The sequence below is a fragment of the Hydractinia symbiolongicarpus genome, chromosome 8 (genome assembly GCF_029227915.1).
Source record: "Hydractinia symbiolongicarpus strain clone_291-10 chromosome 8, HSymV2.1, whole genome shotgun sequence".
Lineage (NCBI taxonomy): Eukaryota > Metazoa > Cnidaria > Hydrozoa > Anthoathecata > Hydractiniidae > Hydractinia > Hydractinia symbiolongicarpus.
In genome coordinates, this window is record NC_079882.1 from 6,087,389 (window position 1) to 6,112,716 (window position 25,328).

General features: G+C 32.9%; 2 protein-coding genes across 2 annotated transcripts; both read left to right on the plus strand.

The window, feature by feature from the left end:
* The first annotated feature begins 2,633 nt into the window (after positions 1 to 2,633).
* LOC130654732 (sodium-dependent neutral amino acid transporter B(0)AT3-like) lies at positions 2,634 to 12,166 on the plus strand. Its single transcript, XM_057457349.1, has 9 exons — positions 2,634 to 2,790; positions 6,495 to 6,647; positions 6,845 to 7,386; positions 7,517 to 7,627; positions 9,328 to 9,567; positions 9,683 to 9,881; positions 10,919 to 11,078; positions 11,217 to 11,382; positions 11,519 to 12,166. Exons 1-9 carry the CDS (start codon positions 2,778 to 2,780, stop codon positions 11,831 to 11,833), a joined length of 1,899 nt encoding a protein of 632 aa, XP_057313332.1. The 5' UTR covers positions 2,634 to 2,777; the 3' UTR covers positions 11,834 to 12,166.
* Positions 12,167 to 14,066: 1,900 nt separating this feature from the next.
* On the plus strand, positions 14,067 to 20,802 carry LOC130654733 (sodium-dependent neutral amino acid transporter B(0)AT3-like). The gene is made up of 9 exons (XM_057457350.1): positions 14,067 to 14,179; positions 15,102 to 15,254; positions 15,568 to 16,109; positions 16,660 to 16,770; positions 17,128 to 17,367; positions 17,892 to 18,090; positions 18,630 to 18,789; positions 19,417 to 19,582; positions 19,726 to 20,802. The coding sequence occupies exons 1-9, from the start codon at positions 14,170 to 14,172 to the stop codon at positions 20,038 to 20,040; spliced, it is 1,896 nt and encodes a 631-aa protein (XP_057313333.1). The 5' UTR covers positions 14,067 to 14,169; the 3' UTR covers positions 20,041 to 20,802.
* The last annotated feature ends 4,526 nt before the right edge of the window (positions 20,803 to 25,328 follow it).

Genomic DNA, 25,328 nt, shown 5'->3' on the forward strand with positions numbered 1-25,328 from the left:
TGATAGGTGATTGTCAAATGCTTCAGCCTTTGTTGGAAAATATCCTTGGATCGAATTCAAGTATATATATGTACACTGTTTTTTTGTTTGTTTTTTAAGTTATTAGACCGATGTATATTTACAAAGTATTTCGAAAAATATGAACTGTATTGTACATAACTCGAACTGAAGCAGTAACAAACCTATGATTAAGAGAGGCTTCTGATGACGATGGTTTATCTCACTCCCCGCTTTTTCAAATTGTTCACATAATTTCAAAAATAATGTTTAAACCTTGTGAAATTTTCGCTCTTACTCATTGTCGATGTTGAATTCATGAATGTAAAATAATTTTTACCAATTGAAATATTCATGTTTTATTGTATGTAAATTAACTGTGAGAAATGGTAATGTCTATTTTACATTTAAAATTCGTTTCTTTCATTCGGATATTCTGATTACCTTGGCCTGTACCTCTTTGGTATGAAAAAGGCCGTACGTTAATACTGGATTTTGTTTAGCAAAAGCGAATATTTTTTTATTTTTTCGCAAAATAGCTAGTGGTTCATATATGTGACGAATTCATTGAAAAGACTTATTGAGTTTTTGTGTTCTAGTACATCGATAAAATTTTGGCTCATTTCGCGAAGTTTATTGGATAATTCTTAATTCGCGAAATTTCATGTTTTTTTTCCTTTTAAAAAAATGATTTTTTCTTCTGATTTATCAGTATTTGTTTAATGGCTTCTGCGCCCTTGAAAAACAGTATAAATTGAGAAACAAAATTTCATCAAATCCTTTTTCGCGAAATTTGCAAAATTTAATTCTAGCGAAATATTAAGACTTGCCAACTTTGCGACAATTGTTTCTTGCGAAAATTAAATTTTATTTTAGAAAAAATATTTCGCAAAAATTAAATCTATATTATAATCTGTCTGTCTGTCTGTCACGCAGAATGGTAGCTTAGCGAGAAGCACGCAATGCGGTATAAAAAGGACGGGTGAACCCGTGGATTTTCCACGGGCTAACGACTAGTTAATACTAATTCCCTTAAAGAAGAGGCGAACTGCGCTGCAGCACGGCTGCTGAATAAACGTTTATGATAAGTGTTGATTTTAAAGACCAGACTGACTGGGTTGGTCGTATGCTCCATAAAAAAGTTTCACTATGAATCAATTTTATTTAAGTCTTAAGGAAAAAGAACTTAAAACATGAAAAAAATATTGTTGTTGGTCATGACAGATATTTCTTTAGTTCAAAATCTCAAGTCAAAGATCTTATTCTTGATGTTTACTGGTAAATATATCCAAAACCTACTTATTTTCACCCCATACAGCCATGCAAATTCTGTAAAAACGTTGCCAAAAAGAAATATGGATACGTGGTTGTGAAATATAGTTATTTATTTGTTATTGTAGTAGTTACCTTAATGGGTTTTAGGATTTAGAAATTAATAAATTTTTTTTTTTTCGCTTAAAATTTATTTTCTGGCTGCCACAAAATAATTTTTTGTTCGCCTGTCTGTTAAGGGGTCTAATGATTTAGATTTATTTATAATAATCGATCCCTTGTATAATCTTATAATCGCGTGACAGAAGAATAATTATTTATAATTAGCTATTAAATGTTCGCTTGAATATAACGAAAATGACCCTAAACTTAAACAGGCGTTCCTTAAATAATGGATTTCCACCGTGGGCGTCAATTCGGGGCAGGCATAAGGGAAGGTTAAAACACAGAGATCGAACATTATTGGACGTAAATTGAAGGGAGAAACAAGTTCATCAGTTTAAGTTTAACGACAGCCTTGTGTCTACACGTTTTCTTCTTTATAAGAATATGCTTTATAAGAATATGCTTTATAAGAATATGCTTTATAAGAATATGCTTTATAAGAATGTGCTTTATAAGAATATGCTTTATAAGAATATGCTTTATAAGAATATGCTTTATAAGAATATGCTTTATAAGAATATGCTTTATAAGAATATGCTTTATAAGAATGTGCTTTATAAGAATATGCTTTATAAGAATATGCTTTATAAGAATATGCTTTATAAGAATGTGCTTTATAAGAATATTAAGTAGGATTAAAAACAATGGGCCTATTGTTTAGAACAATAGAAAAATTAATGGCCAGCTTGGTTGGTTTTAAAAAAAACGCGCAGATTAAACAGGTAAAAATTAAAACAACCGCTCCTTCGCATAGCTTAATTTACTTAAAAGCTCTGGGTAACAAGTTGGGTATTAACTAGGTTTATAGTGTTCATTGAAATTTTAAAAGAAACTATGAGCTTTTGTGTGAAACAATCAAATTTAAGCCACAGCTTTACGATACAATACAGCAAAAAGATATTAAAATTTCTGCTTTATATTCTCTTAATTAACTTACCATAAGTAACCTAATTACGCATAAATATTAAAGAGAATTTGCATATCCCAAATAACTTCCACCTATAAAATTATAAATATCTTGTCAACGTAATATTAATATTATATTATTTTTGCCTATAAAATATATATAATAATAAATAGAGTAAAATAAAAATAACAGTAAGGACAACGAACGTGAAAAGTATTAATTTTAAAATCGCTTATTAACTTTCATTCAAAAAGATTCACATCAACTTTAATTCCCAAATGAGATAAAAAAAAACTCTATATAGTTATCTTGCTGATATAAACAATGCATGCTAGAGATGATTCGCCTTGATTAGTATTGTTTAACATACGACATAATGTATAACCGTTAGAAAAAGGTTCAAGCAATCCAGTGAGTCACAAATGCACGAAAAGTCATGGCGGATGATGGTAAGAATCTAATTGTTGTGTGCTAAACAAGTGAAAATATATGCTAGGGGAGGAAGGAAGGGGGAAAGGGGGAGGGGGCGGAGGGATGAGATTTGTTGGCTTGTAGCATATATCATACTTTGGGAGGGATGAAAATGTAATTATATTCCCATTTTTCGGTTGTTATAGTGTTATGTTTTCTCACTTTCTATGTATTTTGTTAGTTAGTCCTACTGTTGATTTTGTTTTGTTTGTTTGTTTGTTTGTTATATTTTGTTTGTTTATTTATTTATTTGTGCAAATTTATATCACTAAATAGATCAAGCCTAAATGTTATGGATTTTATGTAAATTCGGAGAAATTTTTGAGTATCTAAAAGAGCACTTTTCTTTACGTAATAACTTACTAATGGACATTTTATCAACGTAAAATTTCTAGCCACTTTTTATTGAAGGTCAGTTTGATGTATAAGGGAGAAAGCGAAAGCAAGAAATTGATTGGAAATTTTAAACGATGAGTTTCTCTAAATCTAAAAAAAAGTCTTTTTTTAAGATTCATATGCACCAATCTCGTACCCAGGGATTTTTGCTTTTTTACGTGACAGAAGGGAGCGAAAAAATTTTTTCGCCATTTTTTATTATACCAAAAAGGCAAAAAACTCTGACAACGAGGGAGCATATGCATAAATTATTTTTAAAATGATACATAACCCGCTTAGCATGAGAAAATTCAAAAAAAAATCCTCCCCCCCCCCCTGACTTGGTTAATTTTCGTAGCAAAATTTTTCTAGCAAAAAACCATGGTCGAGTTGTTCTTACACTTGTTTATAAGAAATTGGCGAAGAGTCTGTTTTCAAAGATATTTTTGTTCCAAAAGTATGAATATTCAGCGACATCTCTACAATAAGATTTGTCATCAATGTTTGGTATTGTTTTCGCTCTTACAAATTAATATCCAGCTTGATATTAAGTCTTTTCTAAGCAACCAAGAAGTTTGGAAATGTTGAAATAAAAACATTATAATGCTATCTTGATTTGATTAGCTAGTTTAATTAGCGACGAAACAAAAAGTTATGTCTAAGTTTCCACATTACTGTTAAAGTTCGGTTTCCTTAAGATATAATAAAAAAGAAACTGCGGTAGAAATAAATACCAAAAACACGGGATAAAACAGAGTTTACGGTTTAAACACTCGCTTTTAACTTCCGCAGGGTACACGTTGGTGTAAACACGTAGTCGAATGTATATTATAGGACAAGCGTTTTCATTGCAAATCCACACTGCATTTTTTTGAGTAAACCAAATTCTCCAAACCCTTAACCCTAATCCCGCTCCCTCACCCCTATGTAGGGCAGCTCATCCATAATATGAGTAAAAAGAGGTCATTCTCACTGGCAAGGATTTTGTCTTTGTGATATCAAACAGCGACTTTAAGGGCGTTTAGCTGAGCAGAAAGAAGGGAAAGGTGTTGGAATATCGCTCCTTTGGTAAATATGCACTGCAATCCTGCTCATGTTGGTTTAGAAAATTGGATCTGCTGACGTGAGCACATATAACCACCGTTTAGGGTTTTGGATCTAACCTAACTTCTAAGTACGTTTGTGAATATTTAAAAGTTGAAAGTGCGTGTGTTTAATATGCAAAGAGTGTAAGTAATTGCTTGTGTGTACAGTATTCGAAACTTTGACACTTTTTCTAATTTTCAATGATATTGTGAATAGATAGTCCCATTAAATTCAATGACCCCATTGGTATTTCAAATACTTAATAAAAATAATAAAAATAATAAAAAATTAATTAATTAATAAAAAATCAAGAATTTTTGTTTGAAAATTTTTGACATTATGACTTGTGTATATGACATTAACGTAAAAAAACATTAGCATAGATAAAATACGTTATAAAATAGTTGTTTGTGAAAAGTATTATTCGTGCAATAAAAACCTGTACTTTAAAAAAAATATTTCTTATCTGATTGGAAATTTAATGTACATATAGGAGAAGGCTTACGGTGAATCATTGTTGAAATAAAAATACTAATTAAAAACATTGTTGAAGTAAAAATACTAATTAAAAAGCATACCTTTTGTAATAGTCATTCTAGCGATGGACATCCTTTTCTTAAGATCTGACACGAGGACTTACACTAAGCAAATTATTATGGAGAACGTAACATTACCTTATCACTACTTTTGTAGTAGTACATACATAATGGGGAATGCAATTTGCGATTTGATTTTGTTAAGAGTTTCTAGCAAGAAATATACATTAATACATTACCTTAACGGCAAAGAAAATTAGGAAAAAAATAAAAGTTAGCTTTATCATTTTGACACAATAGAGTCACTTTTTGCAGACTAAAAAAAAATTTCAACAAAAACTTTAACAAAAGGGGAATGAAAACTATAAGAATCAGTTTAATTCAATAATTATTTTGTCTTTTTCTTTGATTTGAGCATTCTCTCTTCTTTAGCCCTCAACTTCTGCTTCGTTCTGACACAATGCATGTTTTGTTATTGTTTTATAGGTACTGAATTGAAAAATAGGCAAAAAATGAAAATGTCAAAAAAAAAAATCGTCAAAAGATCTTTTTATACTAATAATATATCAATACTTAGTAAGTCGAATAAATATGCATGTTTAAAATTAAAAAATTTCGCCATGTTCGACTTTTTGCTAAGTAAAGATTCTGAAAAGCTGTTATTGTTATTAATACATGTCTCAGCACTTTACTTCTTTAAGAGAAACATTACAACTAACCCATCGATTGTTACAGTCTATAACCAAAAATTCAGTAATTGCCAAAATAAAGTTATATATTTCTTAAAAATTAAATCTACAAAAAAACATTCGATGTTGCTCAAAGCTGTTGCGAGAACAAAATCTTAATATTTTCCTAGCAAATATGTTTTTGCAACCTCTTTCCCTAATTGAAAAAACCTAAAGAGTCCTGGGTATCAGGTTGATGTTTTTGTAGCGCTCGAATTCACTTTTCTTGAATACTTGGTGTGAAGCAAGCACCCTTTATTTGTTTCAAAGAGGAAATATTTAATAATTTAAAGTAATCCAATTTAAGCCTCACTATTCCTCTCCGTATAAAGAATGATGCGGAATGAACAAAACAAACTGTTCGTCTTTTTTCAGTTTACCGAAGGAAAAATATAAAAGAAGCATCTAATATGGTGACAACTTCGTACCTGAGCTCCTCCTCTGTATCGGCCATTGATTGCATAAAAGTGGGCTTCTTTTGTGTTTCGTACTACCCATGATGTTGATAAAAAATGGCTTGACGATTTATTTTTGACTTGCATTTCTCTAAAATCAATGCGAAATTTCTGCTCTTGGAGCTAGACATGATGGCGCCTCGTGTAGTGACAATTTGAACCAGCTTAGAATGTGAGTCCCTCCTGCAAGTTCGAGATTCGTGGCGCCGTTTCTGGTTTAAAAGCTTTATTGGTTTATCTGGTTTTACTCCAGCTTTTCTTAACTGCGCACTTCACAATTGAATGTTCGTGACAACTTATAGTTATTTATTTATTTATTTATTTTTATTTGTCTTTATTTGATTGTTGTTATTTTTGTTATTGTTGTCATTTCTTAATTGTTATTGTTGTCATTCGTGTTGTTGGTGTCACGTCGATGTTGTCGTGCTTTCTATGTTGTCGTCGTTTTTCTGTCAATACCTACAACTCTTCGAAACTCGGATTTTATCGCATTTTTTTTCAGGTTTGATAGTGCAGAATGGTAGTGATGGCAAAGTGAAAAGTACAAGAGATAGTTGGGGACATAAATCGGAATTCTTACTTGCGTCAATTGGTTTAGCTGTAGGTCTTGGTAACATTTGGAGGTTTCCTTACCTGGTGCAGAGAAATGGAGGAGGTATAAGTATCTCCTTTTTCCTTTTACTCGCAAATGGACAAAGTATAAATTTGAGCAAGACTTATTTGTTTGAATTACCTTCTTTTTTTTTTCTTTTTTTTTGGAACAAACGCATACTGATTTGCTCAATTGTCGCGCATGCGCAAGAAATTTACTAACAATAAGGCGGTATGTATTTTTTATTTGTTTGTTTATAGGTGCGTTTCTTATACCGTACATCATTTTCATGGTCATTGAAGGATTGCCATTATTCTTTATCGAATTTGCAATTGGACAACGTTTCCGAACTTCTAGTGTTGGTTCATGGGGTCGACTCAATCCTGCATTGCGCGGACTTGGATGGTCCTGCATCGTAGTTTCTTTCTTTCTCTGCATTTATTATGTCGTTGTGCTCGCTTGGTGCATATATTATTTTTTCATGTCGTTCACTTCTAATCTTCCCTGGGATGGAAAGGAAACGTGCATCAATTATCATCAGTATCAAAATATTCTTGATAAAATCTCCCAATTCAGTTTGAATGACACGTTAAAAGCGCCCTGGGAAAAATTAAAAGCTGATTTTCCTGACTGCTGTGTTCAAGACCCTGCACAATGGTATTTTTACCAGCGTGTATTAAGAGTATCAAGCGATATCGAAGATAACGGAGTTGGTTTAAATCCTACCTTGGTGGGTTGCTTGATAATAGGCTGGGTGGTGACGTATCTTTGCGTAGTGAAGGGAATCCAGTCTAGTGGAAAGGTAATGGTTACATATTGTTTGGTTGGTTATCTTTTAAATGCAATATAAATTCCTCAGTCACACCAATGTATGCGTTGAATCTTCGCGAAAGAATCAAATTATATGATGATTTGTTTGTCTTTTATTTTAGGTTGTATATTTTACAGCGGTTTTCCCATACATTGTCCTTGTCATATTTTTCTTCCGTGGTATTACGCTTGATGGTGCAAAGAATGGCATTGAAGTTTTCTTTAAACCAGATGTAAGTAGTGAAATGTAAGCAGTAGTATATTAGCAAACAATTCTCTGTGTTAAAATCTACTTACTTCTGATCTAGAACCTGCTCTAAAAACCATGCTGTGGTTTCATAGGTATTTTTTAAGTTTTCGGTCTTCCCAATGCCTACAACTTCGAGGAAATATGCAATGATTATTTACATCTCCATCGTTAGTTTTATATGAATTACAATTCTTGGAAACGTTAAAAACATGAAGTAACTGAATACGAAACCGTAGTGATCATTAATGGTTACTCATTTATAGAATTATGAACATTTTAATAAATAGATCATGTGTTTTTCAATAGGCTATCCCTGCACAAGTTGTTTCACAAAATGGCTCTTATTTGATTTCTCTTACAACTTATAACATGTTGGACGATTTTAGATCATGTTCACACATCATTGCGGATAGGTTTCATTTCAGAATTGTTTTGTTTGAAATGACGTGTGGACATGTTTTTTCGAAAAACATAGTAGCGAAATTATTCACTTTTTACAGCGGAACGGAATCCTCCCGCTTCGAAACCGTGTAAACTCAAGGCCTACCCGCAACAAAAATCATTTTGGAACAACATCTATTCGCAATGTGTGAACATTCTAAGCCTCCATAGTTGCCTCTTTAAAAAATTGCTTGTGTACTTAAAGGGGCTACGAACCGGTTAAAATGCTCACATTCCGTATATCCCGCGCACATATCAAAAATCCGGCAAACGCGTTTCATGCAATGAACAGACTAGCGCACTTTGCTCGCTGGTTCAATATTTTTTTTTGAAAAGTATATTACAAAGAAATATTTCAGCAAGACTTATCCGAGATGAAAACATGACCAAGGCTGGAGAAGATAAAAATTCTAGATATACTATATGTTCGAGTCTGTAAATTACATACATGCCGGAAAAATAGCCATTGTTGTTTTTCGCCGCCATCAGCTCGACTTCGTGTAAGTCACTAAATTCTAAATCCTCTAACAGTCTGACAGTCTGTCCTTTGAAATAATATCGTCTTTAATATTCTAGTTTCCTACAGTTCAAATTTTCAACTTATCCTGCAACATTGTATAAGATTAACATTTTTGTAGTCCTTTTTTGCTGGCACTGCAACCAAGTAGATTTTCATCTCCTTGCTACAACTTTCCAACTTTACCGCTTCCTATTTCTTTACTATCACTTCTTGGTTACCTTTTTATTTTTTCAAGCGATTTAAAATATCTCGTTCACTTGTTTCCATTCGTAATGATTGACTTGTTACTGTTAACATCCTTTAGTTGTTAAAACACTACTGTTTTTTCCCTTCACTTCGTTTGTGAGCAAGAAGAGTCTACTATGAAAATTATGCATATTTACCGGTTACTATACATCCTAACAATAGCCCTAACCCTTATACAAAATACCCAAAGGATTAGCATAATTTTCAATTGATCCTATACCCCGTAACATACGCATTGTCCTGCTATAAAAGTAATTACTATCGTTACCACGTTGCTTCCCTTTTTCTGAACATTACTATATACAGTATGTGAAATTAGTATGTGTTCTGTGCTAAAACATACGATTTGTGTCAAGTTTAAGTCTTAGATTTTTTTATTCTCTTCTACTATTTTCAAATTTTTTATTCAATTAAAGAGTTTTTGATAAATATATGTGTTTCTTGGTAGACGTTAAATTTTGATGTTTTTTTTATAGTGGGACAAACTCACAGAACCGAGGATATGGTTAGACGCAGCCACCCAAATGTTCTTCACATTAAGTTTGGGTTTTGGAGCGCTGGTTGCATTCGCCAGTTACAATCCTGTTAAAAATAATTGCGTTAGGGATGCATATACAGTTGTGTTTATAAACTGTGGAACATCGCTATTTGCAGGTGTGGTTGTGTTCTCCATTTTGGGTTACAGAGAGCTGAAAACTGGTCTCAAGGCTACAGAGGTAAATGGGAAAGTGTTTTTAGCTTTAGTAGAAATTGTATTTCCTTTTAGTCATGACAAATTATCTTTAAATTTTTGTAAGGAATGTGTGCTATATTTTTTTTACCCGTTTTTAGGTTGGCTCAGGTCCCGGTCTTGCTTTCATGGCTTTCTCTGACGCTATTTTGTTGATGGATGGAGCGCCGTTTTGGGCTCTAATGTTCTTTATGATGTTGATCCTTTTGGGAATTGATTCCGAGTTTGGAACTTTGGAAGCTTCTATCGCGCCTTTTTTTGATATGGGAATAGTGAAAATGAAAAAGAGTTTATTTACAGGTAAGCAACAGCTTCGGTTTTAGGTCCCTTATTTACAGCAGAACGCCCGTTTGGTCATTAAGCTTTAAGTAAGAAATACTCTTTGTTTACCCCATACGTTTGAGATGTTCAAATCTTGTCAGAAATTTCTACTCGCAACGGTTTTAAAGTAATGTACCCCTCAAAGTTCCTTGTAACAGTTTATTATCAACAACCTTGTGCTCAGCCTGCTTCTTATTTCTGGATGGCTCCCCGTCACGATATAAAAAGAGACAATAGGTGCTGGGAACGAGGTGGCATTAAGACACTATTACCGTGTAACGCAAAATGGCCAAAATGATTTTATAGTAAAAGCGTTAAAAAAATTGCAAGTGCCTGAAGTTTGCTGGAATCTCACGCATTATTACCCGGGTAAAAAGGCGGCATCGATATTTTTTAAAGTCGCGCAATAAGATTGGTTAGACCTTAAATCATAGCGGGCAATATTCAACGGTCTTGCCTGCTACCATAGCAACGTGTTTTAAGTTTAAATATGGTAGCATTAAATGTAAATAAACAGGGAAAAAAGTAAACAAAACGCAAAACAGAAGTTAAACTTACTTTTATTTGTAACCAATTCTATGTTGTAGCTATAGTAAAAACCTGTAATGTTTACACGATAATGGATTTTAAAATAATTTTTTCCGTGTTTATTTACATTTAATGCTACAATATTTAAACTTTAAACACGGTTACTATGGTAGCGTGCAACACTGTGGAATATTGGCCGCTATGACGTAAGTCCTAACCATTCACATTGCGCGATTTTCGAAAATATCGATGCCGCCCTTTTAGCCAGGTAATAACTTCGAATATTGACCTCTGTCACGTATTTGTGACGTCGGCCAATATTCTACGGTATTGCCCTCATAAACAGTTATTATGGGATTAGTGTTTATCCTACAGATTCATTGTGCGGTGTATATAAAATTCCAGCTCATATTTTGTACTTTTAGAAAACATTCTCCTTATAACTTTATTTCTTATATTTGTTGTGTTCGTCAATTATCTATTTTTAGCTATTGTTGCCGCCATGATGTTACTAATTGGTTTATGCTTGGTGGCTGGTAATGGATTTTACATATTTCAAATATTTGATGATTTCTCTGTGACTTTACCGCTGCTTTTTATTGCATTCTTTCAATGTATTGGAGTAACTTGGATATATGGATCTGAAAAGTAAGTTAAAAGCCTCACGATTTTGCGTCTTGCCCATCTTTCAGATGAACGTATTAGCCTAGTCGGAATTTAAGAAATTTCTTAACCTGAAAAACAAATTATTATGTGGTGTGACTTGAAACATCTGTTACTTTTTAGCTTTGCAAATGATATCGAATACATGACAGGAAGTAGACCAAATGCATTCTGGTTAATTTGTTGGAAATATATCTCACCAATTGCGCTTCTGGTTGTTTTCGTCACCAACATCAACGATTTGAGTAAAAACCCCGCCCAATATAATGCTTATGTCGGGTGCACAAATGTAAGAACTTAACGTACACTAATAACTCCGCATCTTTGATGCGACGTTGCGTTGAGCAACCCATGCAACCCATCGTTGTTAACGTCGGGTTGCTGGTCATGTTTTTGTTACTAAAATCACTTATTTATTACTCCAGGACCCTCACTCGCCAAAATACGATGGTTCAAAGTCTTCGTTAATAAAAGTAAATTATCCAACTTGGGCGCAAGCTTTAATTGCCGTCATAATTTCAGCAGCATTCTTGCCAACTCTATTGTATTTGGTGAAAGATTTTCTTTCCCGTCCAGATGAATATGCCAAAGGCTTTAAAAAGCGATTCTTTTCAAGTTGGGTTGAGTATTTACCAGATCCCTCGTGGGCAGACCAAAGTCGTAGAAAGACGAAGACGGAGATGGAGGAAATTTTTAGAGAATCGATTCTACAATCAGAAAGGGATAGAAAGACAAAATAAATAATACATAACAATGTATATCATTTTCATAACTAACCTGTTTTGTATGGGAGTTTTTATACACGTGGACGCATAATTTTTGCAAACTGGAACTTCGGGCACGCTTTCAGAAATAAATAAAATATAAGCCATTAAATAATGGCTGAGATTATTCATGTAAAAACATTGTGTCTCTCAAATTCAAGCCTTTTTATAAATACGTGTTTTCAACAAAAACCGATTTCCGAATTTTTCTGTTTTAATGTTGTTTAGAATATCATGTGATAAGTTGGGTAACGATATTGTCTAATTCGTGTACATAAATTATCTTTGTCCAACTATATTTAAAATTTATTTTTTAACTTTTTTTTTTACTCTTGCAATCATAATGTTTTAAATCAAGAACTGTTTTGGATAAACACTATTCTTTTTATTTTATTAAATGGCCCTTAATGATAAATTTGTTTAGTTAGAGGGTTGTGTTAATTGACATGCATATTTGCAATTTGCAAGCTAAGTTTTATTTGAAATTATAATTTCCACAGCAAAGCCGCGAGAACAGTAGGTGGAACAACATTACTGGCGCTTAATGTTTAAAAGCCCAAAAAAAGCAGGTTGATCAATATCCATGTCCCTTAATACGTTCTTGAACTATCAGGTGAAAATTCAGTAGACATATATTTTGACGATTTGTCCCCCAAAGAAAAAATAGGTGATGAAGAGATAGATTGGTTTTAAGTCAATTTAGGCGTAAACGCCAAAATTATTTGCATAAACCAAAAATACGGAAGTACTAAACAGAGGGATCACATTTTTTTACTGCACAGAGAAAAAACTAAATGCAATTGAAATTATTAACATATTTAACAAAAAATCGAAGTAATGAATCTTAAATTTTCATCCGCAAGAAAAGTTGAATTTATTATAACTCTCAATTTGGATCGAAACGGATCTGAACGGAAAAGTTTATCAATGAATCAGATTCCAAATTATAATAGTTTGTTTCGTCTCGATCCGTTCCGTTCCAATCCAATTCGTCCAGGTTGTTTTGATTCGATCTGTTTTTCATTTTTGAGTGGAAATTCACCCTCAGGTGTAAAGTCCTTTTTATAAATGAACTTACCAGAAACTTTAGTTTGCGTAAAACTCAAAATATCACCCGTCCATACTCCAGTAAAGCTCAAACCATCTCAAGTTGTTTACTAGATGGAACGAATTTCTGTAAAGTCTAATTAAAAAGTACCCACCAACAAACATTAAAAAGGCTATGCTGTTGCATTAACACACGAAATTGCATCTATAACAACAATATGTCTAGAAGTAGCAACACAAATTTGTGTCTGACTACGTTTTAGCATGGAAAAAGTGATTAAGCATGTGAGAAAGAGATTTGCTTGCTATATTTTTGAATTGACAATATTGACAACTAAAGGCCAATGAAATTATAACTGTATTGTCTTCAGAGTATTCCTCTCAACGTCCAACTTTATTTTTATTGCCTACTCACGTTTGTACGTAATATTCAGGATTAATTTTATATTTTTTTGAAACAATAGACAATGCAAAATAAATTTGCATATATCTTTGAGTTGTAATAAACCTCTTGAAGTACATTAAAGGGAATTGCCATTACAGCGCTTAATCTGAAAACAAAAAGCGGATTAGTCTTATTGCGACAGCATAACAAACCGAAATAGTTCTGAAAGATATCAAATAATATATTATGACCTGAAGCATATATATATATATACATATAAATAAATATTTTTTGCAACCTTGTGTCCAGGGTTTTTTTCGTTTTTTGAATATGTCACCAAGTGCATATTTTAAGACCCCGATTAGTTCCAAAGGCGTATAGCGGCGTTCAATGACAGTTCGGGGCGCAGGAAAGTGTGACGTACATGTAAGATTGACTCTAAATTATCTGGTATGAAAAGAAGAAATGAAGAACAAAGTTGGACCTGGGTAGGGGGTTGAGTCACTTAGAGAGATAGGAACGCTGTTATCTCCTCATTTTAATCCATCTGCTAGACCAATCAGGTTTACTCGATATGCAAAATATTACTTTAAACAAGAAAGTACGTGAGATTAAATTTTATTCATTTTAATTAAAACTTTTCCCGCAGACCAGATTTATATTTATAATGAGTAATAAACTAATTTCTATTGTCACCAATAGATACGAAAACAATTTATTTTCTTTAAATCAATCTTACTGTTCTGTATTTTTTTTGTTATTTTACTCATCAACAATCTATAAGTCAGGACAGGTCAATGAAGACATAATCAGGCTAGTTCGACTGCACTAATGAGGTAGACTTTAAACTCACTCACGTTAATACAAGGAAAGCTAAACTATGGCTGGAGGTAAACATTTCCTACTCAGTTGCTATACATGACGGTGCATAGTAATTGCTTTCCTGTTTTCTTGTTTTCTTGTTTTTTTGTTTGTTTGTTTGCTTGTTTATTTGTCAGCTTTTAGACTTTTTTACCTGTTTACTTGTTTGTTTGTTTGTTTGTTTGTTTATTTGTCAGTCTTTAGGCTTTTTTACTTGTTTTTTTGTTTGTTTACTCGCTTATTTGTTGTTTACTTTTTTGCTTGTTTGTTCGTGCGCCAATATTCTGCAGATATTTATTTGTATTTACATCGTTAAATTTAATCAGAATATAAGTTCATTATTTAATCAGCAAACAAACATTTGTAAACAACATATTTACACAATATGATTCTATATATTTGTTGTTATTCTCATTGACATTAGACATCGTAAAAAATAAAATAATTTTAAAAGATATATGGTCAGTTATCAAACGTCAATAGCTATTATTCTTACTATTGCAACACAACATCAAGTTTGTTGTTCTCAACGCCTTCGTAGCAACTTATTAACTTTGTAAGCCTTAGAATATCTATGGAGGTTATTAAAAGTCACAAACGGTTTTAATTTTAACATTTACGAAAAGAGCAAGGAAAAAATTTAAAGCATAAATATAGGATAAATAAAGTATCAAAGCTTAAGATTATCTTTGCCCTTAGACCATAGACTTAACATTCCTTCGATCTTGTGTTATAAACAAGTTTTCTCTTTGAATGAAATGCACAGTTATTCATTCAATGTGCAATGATATCAAATATTTTAGAATGTTAATTGCAGTTCGTCATGGAGAATAGTTTACCATTTTACAATGTTTTAAAATAGTTTTGTTAGTAGCCATTTAATTAAATTGTTGTTGTTGGTTGTTGTTGTTGTTGTTGTTGTTTTTACTTAGAAATAAATTTAATTTGTAGACTCAGTAGCGACGACCGATGGCGAAATCAAAGTTGCAAGCACAAGAGACAGTTGGGGAAATAAAACAGAATTCTTGTTAGCATCAGTCGGTTTAGCTGTAGGTCTTGGTAACATTTGGAGATTTCCCTACTTGGTACAAAGAAATGGAGGAGGTAAATGTTTGACATCTTTTTTTAACAAACTACGGTATTTGTTTTTTACATGATCGCAATACAAAATCAGTATAGAAGCTTTATTATATACAAGTATTATTTATTTATGAGATAAGCTGCATGTGTTCTTAGGGCCATCCAAACATAACATAACATCAAGGGGAAGGAACGTGTTTCCATGACAATGCGCTAAATAATGTAGTAATCTAACATTGTGTATGTATTAATGATACTTCGTATATGCAAGGAGGTTTAAAACTCCTTGGTATATGTTATATATAGTATTATTGGAGCATTATTTTTCTGTTTATAGGTGCGTTTCTCATACCCTACTTCATTTTTATGATCATTGAAGGACTGCCTTTATTCTTTATCGAATTTGCAATTGGCCAACGTTTTCGAACTTCTAGTGTTGGTTCATGGGGTCGACTCAATCCTGCATTGCGCGGACTTGGATGGTCCTGTATTTTGGTTTCGTTCTGTTTGTGCATCTATTATATTGTTGTGCTCGCCTGGTGCATATATTATTTTTTCATGTCGTTCACTTCCAATCTTCCCTGGGATGGAAAAGAATCGTGCATCAATTATCATCAGTATCAAAACATTCTTAATAAAATCTCCGAATTTAGTACGAATGAAACGTTAAAAGCACCCTGGGAAAAATTAAAAGCTGATTTTCCTGACTGCTGTGTGAAGGACCCTGCTCAATGGTATTTTTATCAGCGTGTATTAAGAGTATCAAGCGATATCGAAGATAACGGAGTTGGTATAAATGCCAATTTATTGGGTTGTTTGATAATAGGCTGGGTGGTGACGTATCTCTGTGTAGTAAAGGGAATCCAGTCTAGTGGAAAGGTAATTAGGACATTTTAACTAACAGCTGATATTAATTATTGATATGCTAAAGTGTTGTAACTATAACAATGGAGGTATTAAATAACCTCCTTCGTGCTATGACATTGTACGACTGTTTTGGTTAACATTTCTGAATGAAATGATATTGCAAAATATTTCTATCAATACATTTTATATTTTCACGGTTTAAGTCTTAAAAAGTTGAGATCAACATTACTACGTTAATCTCACCTACAATATAGAAACTAAAGGCCAGTAGGAGACAACATAGTCAGTATGCGTGCCAGGTTTTGAGTGTTTTCATCAAGAGAAAGCAATTTAAATAACACTTTACTCTGCAAGATAAAATTAGATATTATTTTATCTATCTTAGAGTAAAAAAAACCCATTTTTTTTCGCACAAATCAGGCGTTTTAAGAGTGAACATGTTCTTGCCATGTAGCTTTTTTCACGAACTATTTAAGCTTATTACTATATACCTTGCGGATAGAAATTTATAACTTATATAATTAGGAAAAAAAAGTTTAGTACGACTTTTTTTTCATTTCAGGTTGTATACTTTACAGCGGTTTTTCCATACATTGTCCTTGTCGTTTTTTTCTTCCGTGGTATTACGCTTGATGGTGCAAAAAATGGAATCGAAATTTTCTTTAAACCAGACGTAAGTACCTATTGTCGGCAAATATATCAATCATTTATTGAAGAATAAAATTTTTTAAATATTGTGTTGCTCTCACTAGTGTAAGACAAGATTTGGGCCTAGAAATTACTTATATAAAAGCAGTAACTCCATAGTCACATAAAAGAAAAAAATATGCTATCAAAAGATAATAGCACATTCAATTGGTTCAATAGCTTCTGGTAAAATCTCCTTTAGTCCTTTTAAGCAACCTTGTAGCTGATATAATAAATATATATGCCTTGCCAAACTTTCTTCGGCACCGGACAAGGGATGCACTAAGAACATATTTTCGCTTATTTCAATTCTGCTGAACTCAAAATTTTTGCTTACTTTTAGTGGAGCAAGCTCACAGAACCGAGGATATGGTTAGACGCAGCTACTCAAATGTTTTTTACGTTAGGCTTGGGTTTTGGAGCGCTGGTTGCATTCGCCAGTTACAATCCTGTTAAAAATAATTGCGTTAGGGATGCATATACAGTTGTGTTTATAAACTGTGGAACATCGCTATTTGCAGGTGTGGTTGTGTTCTCCATTTTGGGTTACAGAGAATTGAAAACTGGTCTCAAGGCTACAGAGGTGAGGATTTAAGGTTGCTCCCATATTTAATGCAATCCAGTCTGGAATAGCCAAGAACGTTTTTTTGTCTTAACTTTGAATATCTTTGGTAATAATTTCTGTTCTTTACAATAGGAGGAATTATTCCTTTCTGTATACCTGTACACCAGACCTTTTATATCTATATCTCGTATATATCTCTGTGTGTTCAGCATGTTTGCGCCGCACAGAATAGCAACTAGTCTCTATATTACTAATACCCGTACCCTGCCTGCGTGTGCATGTGCGCACACAAGAAAAAATTCTTGCTAATTGCACATAAAAGGCAAATATGATATAATGTCCAATTTGTTTAACCGGTGAAATTCCGTGGAATTTTAAGGACTGGTGACCCCGTGGATTTCGCACGAGCTTACTACTATTCTTTTTAATAATACTTTTATCTTTCCACTGCGTGCAGCAGTGCCATGGGTTGCACGAAGTATGTGAGCGTTAAACGGAAAATTATATCAAAGTTATTTTTACCATTGCTGTCCTTTTTCTAGGTCGGATCTGGTCCTGGTCTTGCTTTTATGGCTTTCTCTGACGCTATTTTATTGATGGAAGCAGCGCCATTTTGGTCAATGATGTTCTTTATAATGTTAATCCTTTTGGGAATTGATTCAGAGTTTGGAACTTTGGAAGCTTCTATCGCGCCGTTTTATGATATGGGGTTAGTGAAAATGAAAAAGAGTTATTTTACAGGTAAGCTGCCACTTCGGTTCCTGGTCTTGGATACAGTACACGTCCATCAGTTCGAACACGCAAGAGACCAAATAAATGTTAAAATTAGCGAATGATCGAATTATCGGATAATAGGGAAAAATAAGAATGTGGATATAATTTCTCAAAAATATTTACTAAAGACTGGGATGTATAAGAATTTGTTACAATTCTTTGAAAAACATTTATCTGCTTGTTTTTTCGCTAACAAGGTGCAGAGTAGAAGTAATTGGAAAATGAGGTGTGATGGAGATACCTTGTAAAATTAATTTTATTAATAATGTAAAATTTATTGAAAGGTTTTGATTACGAGTGCGCAAAAATTTAATAAGCGTTTTTTAGCCTAGGGACCAAAAAAAAACTGTCCGAATTAGCGAATTGTACGAATTAACGAATGTGTACTTGATAACTTACATGATAATTATAAATACTGCAAGAAAATTTTACTTTTAAAGCTACCATCTTTCTTGTAGATATTTGTTGCTTGCTTCTTTGTCTGTTCAGTCTATTAATTTTTTTAGCTCTTGTTGCTTTCATTATGTTACTAATTGGTTTATGCTTGGTGGCTGGTAATGGATTTTACATATTTCAAATATTTGATGATTTCTCCATCACTTTACCGTTATTGTTCATTGGATTCTTTCAATGTATTGGGGTGACTTGGATATATGGTTCGGATAAGTATGTATGCATGTGTATGCTCGTATTCTGTATTTGGATTAAGCTATCGTACAATTCGATTTTGTTTGTTCTTATTGATATCATTTTTACGTGAAATACGGTCTGGTAAGCTTTAAAAAAATTTCCACAACAGCTTATATATGGATTAATATTAACAAATGCATTTTATTAAATTTATCACGATTTTGTTTTGCTGTCAACTCCTGCAAAGGACGTCCTGCTGAAAAATAATATTTTTGCTAAGGAAGTCGTACAAGCTGACCGCTAAAGCACACAACCATCTTAGTCATAACGTTTGATTCTCATTCTGATTGCTAAGCAGAAACCCTGTAGTTAAACTGCTGTCTTCGCACACCTGAACTATACAAAAACATCCAAAAAGCGGGAAAAATGGTTATATATTGTAAAGATTTACGCATGGAAAGTTCGAAAGGGAAAATGGTAGCGAAATAAATCATGCAAAAAAAATTTTTGATAAAGTAATTTAAAACACACGGCTCTTATAAGAGTAAAACACTGCCACTGGATCTTTTAGTTAAGAAGATTGTTCCTGCTTTTAAAATTTATAGCGTAAGTGCTACTAACAATTCGGATGATGGAAAAAGTTAATAAAGTTAATTTTTTTAGCATTGCAAATGATATCGAATACATGACAGGAAGTAGACCAAATGCATTCTGGTTAATTTGTTGGAAATATATCTCACCAATTGCACTTGCGGTTGTTTTCGTCACCAACATCAACGATTTGAGTAAAAATGTCGCTCAATATTCTGCTTATGTCGGGTGCACGAGTGTAAGATTAAGTTGACTTTTTATTTATATTTCTAATTTGGGACTACTTCAAGTGCAACTTAGCTGCAAACATTAGAAGAGATAACTACGACTTAATTATCAAAATGGTAGCTATGTAACTGTTGTTTTGATTTTTTGTTTCAGGATCCCCACTCATCAAAACACGTTGGCACAAAAACATGGCTGACTAGTCTCAATTACCCAACCTGGGCGCAGGCTTTAATCTCGATCATCGTGTCAGCATCATTCTTGCCAACTCTAGTGTACTTGGTGAAAGATTTTCTTTCCCGTCCAGATGAGTATGCCAAAGGCTTTAAAAAGCGATTCTTTTCGAGTTGGGTTGAGTATTTACCAGATCCCTCGTGGGCAGACCAAAGTCGTAGAAAGACGAGGGCCGAGATGGAGGAAATTTTTAGAGAATCGATTCTACAATCAGAAAGGGATAGAAAGACAAAATAAATAATACATAATAATGTTTATCATTCTCATAACCAATCTTTCTCACTGCTTGGTTTATGACGCACACTTGTTGCACTGTGAAACTTTAAGTAATCGCAAGAAAGAGAAATTCAAAACAAACAAACAAACAATTGAATTTAAGGAAAGTGTTTTCTTAAAATTTAAACACAAGAAATAGAAACCTTAAAACTTTGGGTAACTTCTCTATAATAGTCAAATCTGTGTTTTAAATAAAAGAGAAATAACATCAAAACTTTACTCATGTTTTTAAAGGATTTTGTACGTTAGTTTGCTTCATGATTGTGCATAATTCTTGTATATTATTGTTTTTAACTGCATTTCTTTCTTTCTTAGCTATATATTGATGCTTAATCCCTACTGCAACTTAAAATTGGATAAACGCAAGGTTTTTTTCCCCTAGTATCTAGAGTATCTAAAATTTCATAACATCTTTCAAAATACCAATTCTAAAAATTTGTCACCAGACAAAATAAAAACAAAGATCAATCTAAGACTGAGCTTGTTGCAGATTCGGTTGCGAACCCCAGAGATTAAATGAATACTATTTCAGTGGTTTTTTAAAGCAGTTACGTACTTTAAGCATTCAGCTTTACTACGATCATTTTTTTATAGTCTATAAAGGTAACATTTTGCAAGGAGAATTTTTTAATTAAGGCACTGAAGAGATTTTTTTTGGACACATTTTCACACAAAATGCGGAACTTATTTTTAACTTTTGGCTACTTTGGTGGAACTTATTTTGCGAATAAGAGTCAATTATAACTCGTTTTTTTGTGTGTCATAGAAATAAGAAATACTACACACAGCTAGCGAACTAATTAATGCATGCTTTTTGGCTTTTGAAAAAATAATTTAACGCATACATTATATTTTATATAAAACTCTGGCCCATATCTTTTTTTACTAAGAAAAAACAAAGAAGAGAAAGAGTTCTAGGAAGATAAAGAGACCTGATAAAGTTTTGAATTGGAAGTATGTCACCCTCGTCCCGAGGATATTTTGCCTTTTAATATGGGAGAAGACAAAGGCAAAAAAGCCTGGGGACAAGGGTGGGAAGCATGTTAAATAAATTTAATGATCGTTGTTGTCATAGCAGCAATAAAAGTTTTTAGAAAGAATGTTTCAGTCAAAATATACGTAAGTTCTTTAATTACCAGACACGTTGTATTTTGTTTTAATACTTAAACAAAAACGAAATGTTAGCTTTCTATTGGTTGAAAATGACATCATAATTTTCACTAACCAATAAGTTTCAATAAAATGTTTTCATTATTTTAGCAGGCTAATTTCTTAATACCAAGTAACTGAAATTTGGAATAGATAAAAATAAAATCGAAGATGGAAATCCTAAAAAGAAAACATGTATTATATTTATCTCTATGTATGTTGTCATTATGGTTCGGTATAGTCATTTACACGGCTTTTGCTAATCTCGACGTTGAAGACGCTGTCTATTTTAGTCAGCATCCCTTAATAGCAGTGGAGGAGTTGCTACGAGGATGGAAAGATACTAGCGAGGATTTAGCGAATCAGTTTGACGAAGAGGTTAAACAACAGCTAAACCAACAATTTTATGACTCGCTTCACAAAGAAACTATGGAACATATAGAATCTTTGAAATCATTTAAACCAACCCCGAAGCATGATACTTTTGCAGAAGAAAAAAAGAAAAATGAAGTCCTAAGGAACTGGTTAAATGAAAAGACGGAAAAGCAAATAACTAAGGTATCCGTACTGCGCAAAAAGAAAGAGAAAATAATGTTTATACGAAAGAAGAAATGGAAGCATAAAAACATTAAACGAAAGATAACACCATCAAAATTATGGCCTACACAACAGGTAGTGAATTTTACATTGAAACTAAACTTTGAAACAGCCACTAATTCAAAGTCAATTACATTATCAAAGGCTTCAATCAATGCCACTACAAATTTGATTCGAGCACAAAGGAATAGTAAATCTGCAACGGCTACCACTAATAGGAAAATACAGGAAAATTTGCATACTCCTAAATATTTCTTATATTCTTTGACAGAAACTGAAGGATATAGTATAGATAACGAAAAAAAAGACCTTAATGGATATAGCAAAGGTAATCATACCGAAAATACTTTGGAACTTGTAACTTCCAAAGAACAAATAGAAGATGAAAAAGAAGATGGTTCAAAGGAGGACAAGCCTCATAATAAAATCACATACAGTAATAATGATAGAACAGAGATGAATATAGATACGGAAGAAGTAAAAGACGACGAACACTCGAAGATGACTCCAGTTGAAGATGACTTAGATAGTAAAACTGAAGAAGAAGACAAGATAGAAAATGAAGAAACCAGTAAAAATAAAGAAGAAAGGAAGAATACTAATAATTACGAAGAAAATACATTGGACACAAAAAATATTAATATCCATGAGGACAAAGAGAATATTGAGAAAGAAATCGAAAACAAGTTAAAGGATAAGGAAGCATTTGTCGAAAATTTAAATTCTAATCAAAATGACGAGGAACTTAATTTAAACAATGTGGACCCGGGGATAGATGAAACAGAGATTTCGTATGAGGAAGAAGAAAAAGATAATAACGCTTATGATATGGTCATATAGGATTCGAGACCAAGAAAGAATATACCGTAATTCCTCTTCTTAGCCCCCGGGGGCTTATAAATTCTTGAGGTTTTAGATGGGGGGGCTTAATAGAAGGGGGGCTAAATAAAGGGAGGGGGCTAACTATTTTTCAAATTAGTTTTATATAAGATTTATACAAGATGTTAACTTCATCTGTTTCATCATCATCTTCATCTAACAGAAGTTCTACGTCTTCCTTGCACCGCTCCTCTTCTGTGACGTCAAACGGATCAACTGAATAAAAAAAATGTAACAAAATACCTGATATCTAAAATCCTCCATAAACATGATATGTGTTGCCAACACAGCAAATATTTACATCCATGAAGACAAAAGGAAGTATTGGGAAGGAAATTGCGGGTTATTTCATATTGATAATCGCCGAAACAAAAGACAGTGCTAAATCTTTATTTATTCTGGAATAATGCGCACAATGTTTCCAAAGTTAATTGTTTCGAAAAAAGATTCACAAAAAAATATGGCGATGCATATTAATATTGACACGCACAAAAAATATACTAAATATCAGTCAGTTCTTTTCGTGATGTTAAAACACATAAAACTAAAGGTTAAAGGTAAGGTTAAAATGTACTATTTATCGCTCTGCCCTGGCAAAGAAATAGCAGAAGAACTTCCGTTATTTGATATTTTTATTTTGTCGGTAAATTTAAGCGTTCCACCCTAACGGAACCATGTATAAACTATGAGAAAACGACATGTTAGTTTTAAGCCGTTGACAGCCTTTGTCACTGGCGCTAAATAATCAATATATAAGATATCAACACATCGTTTACTAGTTAAAATCACAATTGAAGTGCCTTTAAACTCCTTATCATTTATCCGGGTGTTCAACCCATAACAACGTTATTTTAAAACAGATCCATATTCGTCTCCCTCTCACAAACAACAGAAACACTTATCATTAACAACTTTTAAGGAATTATAAATTATTAATCAACCAATCAAAGAAATATTTTTCGACCCTCCTGTTGTTCCTAAACAGAACAGAATTCTCATACAAAGTATGAGGGTAATTATAATTATTGACGTTATTTACGCAGGATAGCCTCTTCAGTTCCTGTTGGTACTGCTATCAACGAGGGTCCTGCGAAGGTGGTCCTAGTGTATTTAAAGCTTCCTTTAAGCCACAAAAGTCGTACAAGCACAGCAATAGATAACCGCCTAAGATATCAATCCTATTCTCATGCTGAGCGCTAAGCAGAAAGAATAGATTCACACTTTTATAGTCTCTGGCATGACTCGGCCGGGGTTTAAACCCAAGACCTACACACTGAAAGCGAACGCGCTACCACAAGGTACCAGTCGGTGAATTGCAGTGTTGGTAAATAGAACTGTAGTGGATCTGCTTGATTTTGATCTTAGTACTGATCTTAGTAACTGCAACCCTAAATTAACTTAAAAAATATATATTGGCGTGGCTACTTATAATTTTTTACTCTACCAAATATATTTACATTTAACTTTTAACTTTAAATCGAACTTGATAACTTTAATGCATTATTAATATCTAATAAATTAAGAAGAGGAAAAAAAGGAGAAATGAAAAGATAAAAAAGAAGTTACAAGAGAAGACGACGATTAAAGGTTTGCTACTTGTAATATTATCTTGTCAATAAAATCCTTCTCCAACTCTTACGTAACTAATTCCAAACTCACATTTCAACAAGACATTCCCTCAAATGATGATTTCCCAACGACGCTTTTTATCCATTGAAATTCTCCCCGACCAAGACTTATTTAATAAGTACTTCCCAATGTGTCCTATCTTCTATCTTATCGGTAAAAAAAAGTCAGGAAAAAGTGACTAAATATTGGCTAGGTGACTAATATTTTTTGCCGAATAAATTTAAGGTACCTGATGTTTTCACCAACAAAAAATGGTCTCAGACACAAAAACAACAACAACATTATTTTCGCGCCAACTACATTATTAGAATTAACAAACATACAAAAATAATAGTAATAATAATAAAATAAAGTTTTAATTATTTGTTTTAATAGAACAGCTAACTCCTTTTTGATTCTTTCATGAGACTACACTGACACCCGTCGAACACGCGAGTGTCCTGATTTTTACAAATTTAAATTCAATGCTGTATTTTCTGGTACTAATTCCTTCTTCTAATCTTATGGAAAAGTTCACTACTAACCCAATTTATCAGGGAATAACACTTGGTGATTTTCTCAGTATTTGTCATTTCATAACTTTTTATTGAATTTAACAACCTCGTCCCCAAGACTATTTGATTCCCAATGACGCTGTGCTTTTTCAAAGTTCTAGCGAATTTTTCACCGTCCCAGTACAAGGTGCTGGGGTCGAATTTATCCGATTATCATAATATAAATTGTTGTATTTAATTGAGAGCTAATTTCAATGCTGCACAGCCTGACTGCTCCGTTGGAAAATAATAAACGGACAAAGTAAGATATAGGAACAGTCTGACTAAACTCTCCTTATCTAAAAAAATTCTCACAATGATCAAGATGGTGTGACTAAAGAATTACGACACCAATTTTTATTCTTTCTAAACTTTTTCTAGGGAAGTGATAAGCTTTTATAATATTCCTATGCATCTCATTAGTGCATTCACAAGCTTGACATTAAGTGACATATTTTATCG

Excerpts from the sequence above, each read along its gene's own strand:
- LOC130654733 (XM_057457350.1), top strand. Across the intron at positions 15,255-15,567 it reads GGTACAAAGAAATGGAGGAG|GTGCGTTTCTCATACCCTAC; the intron begins GTAAATGTTTGA and ends TTCTGTTTATAG. Across the intron at positions 18,790-19,416 it reads TGGATATATGGTTCGGATAA|CATTGCAAATGATATCGAAT; the intron begins GTATGTATGCAT and ends TAATTTTTTTAG.
- LOC130654732 (XM_057457349.1), top strand. Across the intron at positions 7,387-7,516 it reads GAATCCAGTCTAGTGGAAAG|GTTGTATATTTTACAGCGGT; the intron begins GTAATGGTTACA and ends CTTTTATTTTAG. Across the intron at positions 11,079-11,216 it reads TGGATATATGGATCTGAAAA|CTTTGCAAATGATATCGAAT; the intron begins GTAAGTTAAAAG and ends GTTACTTTTTAG.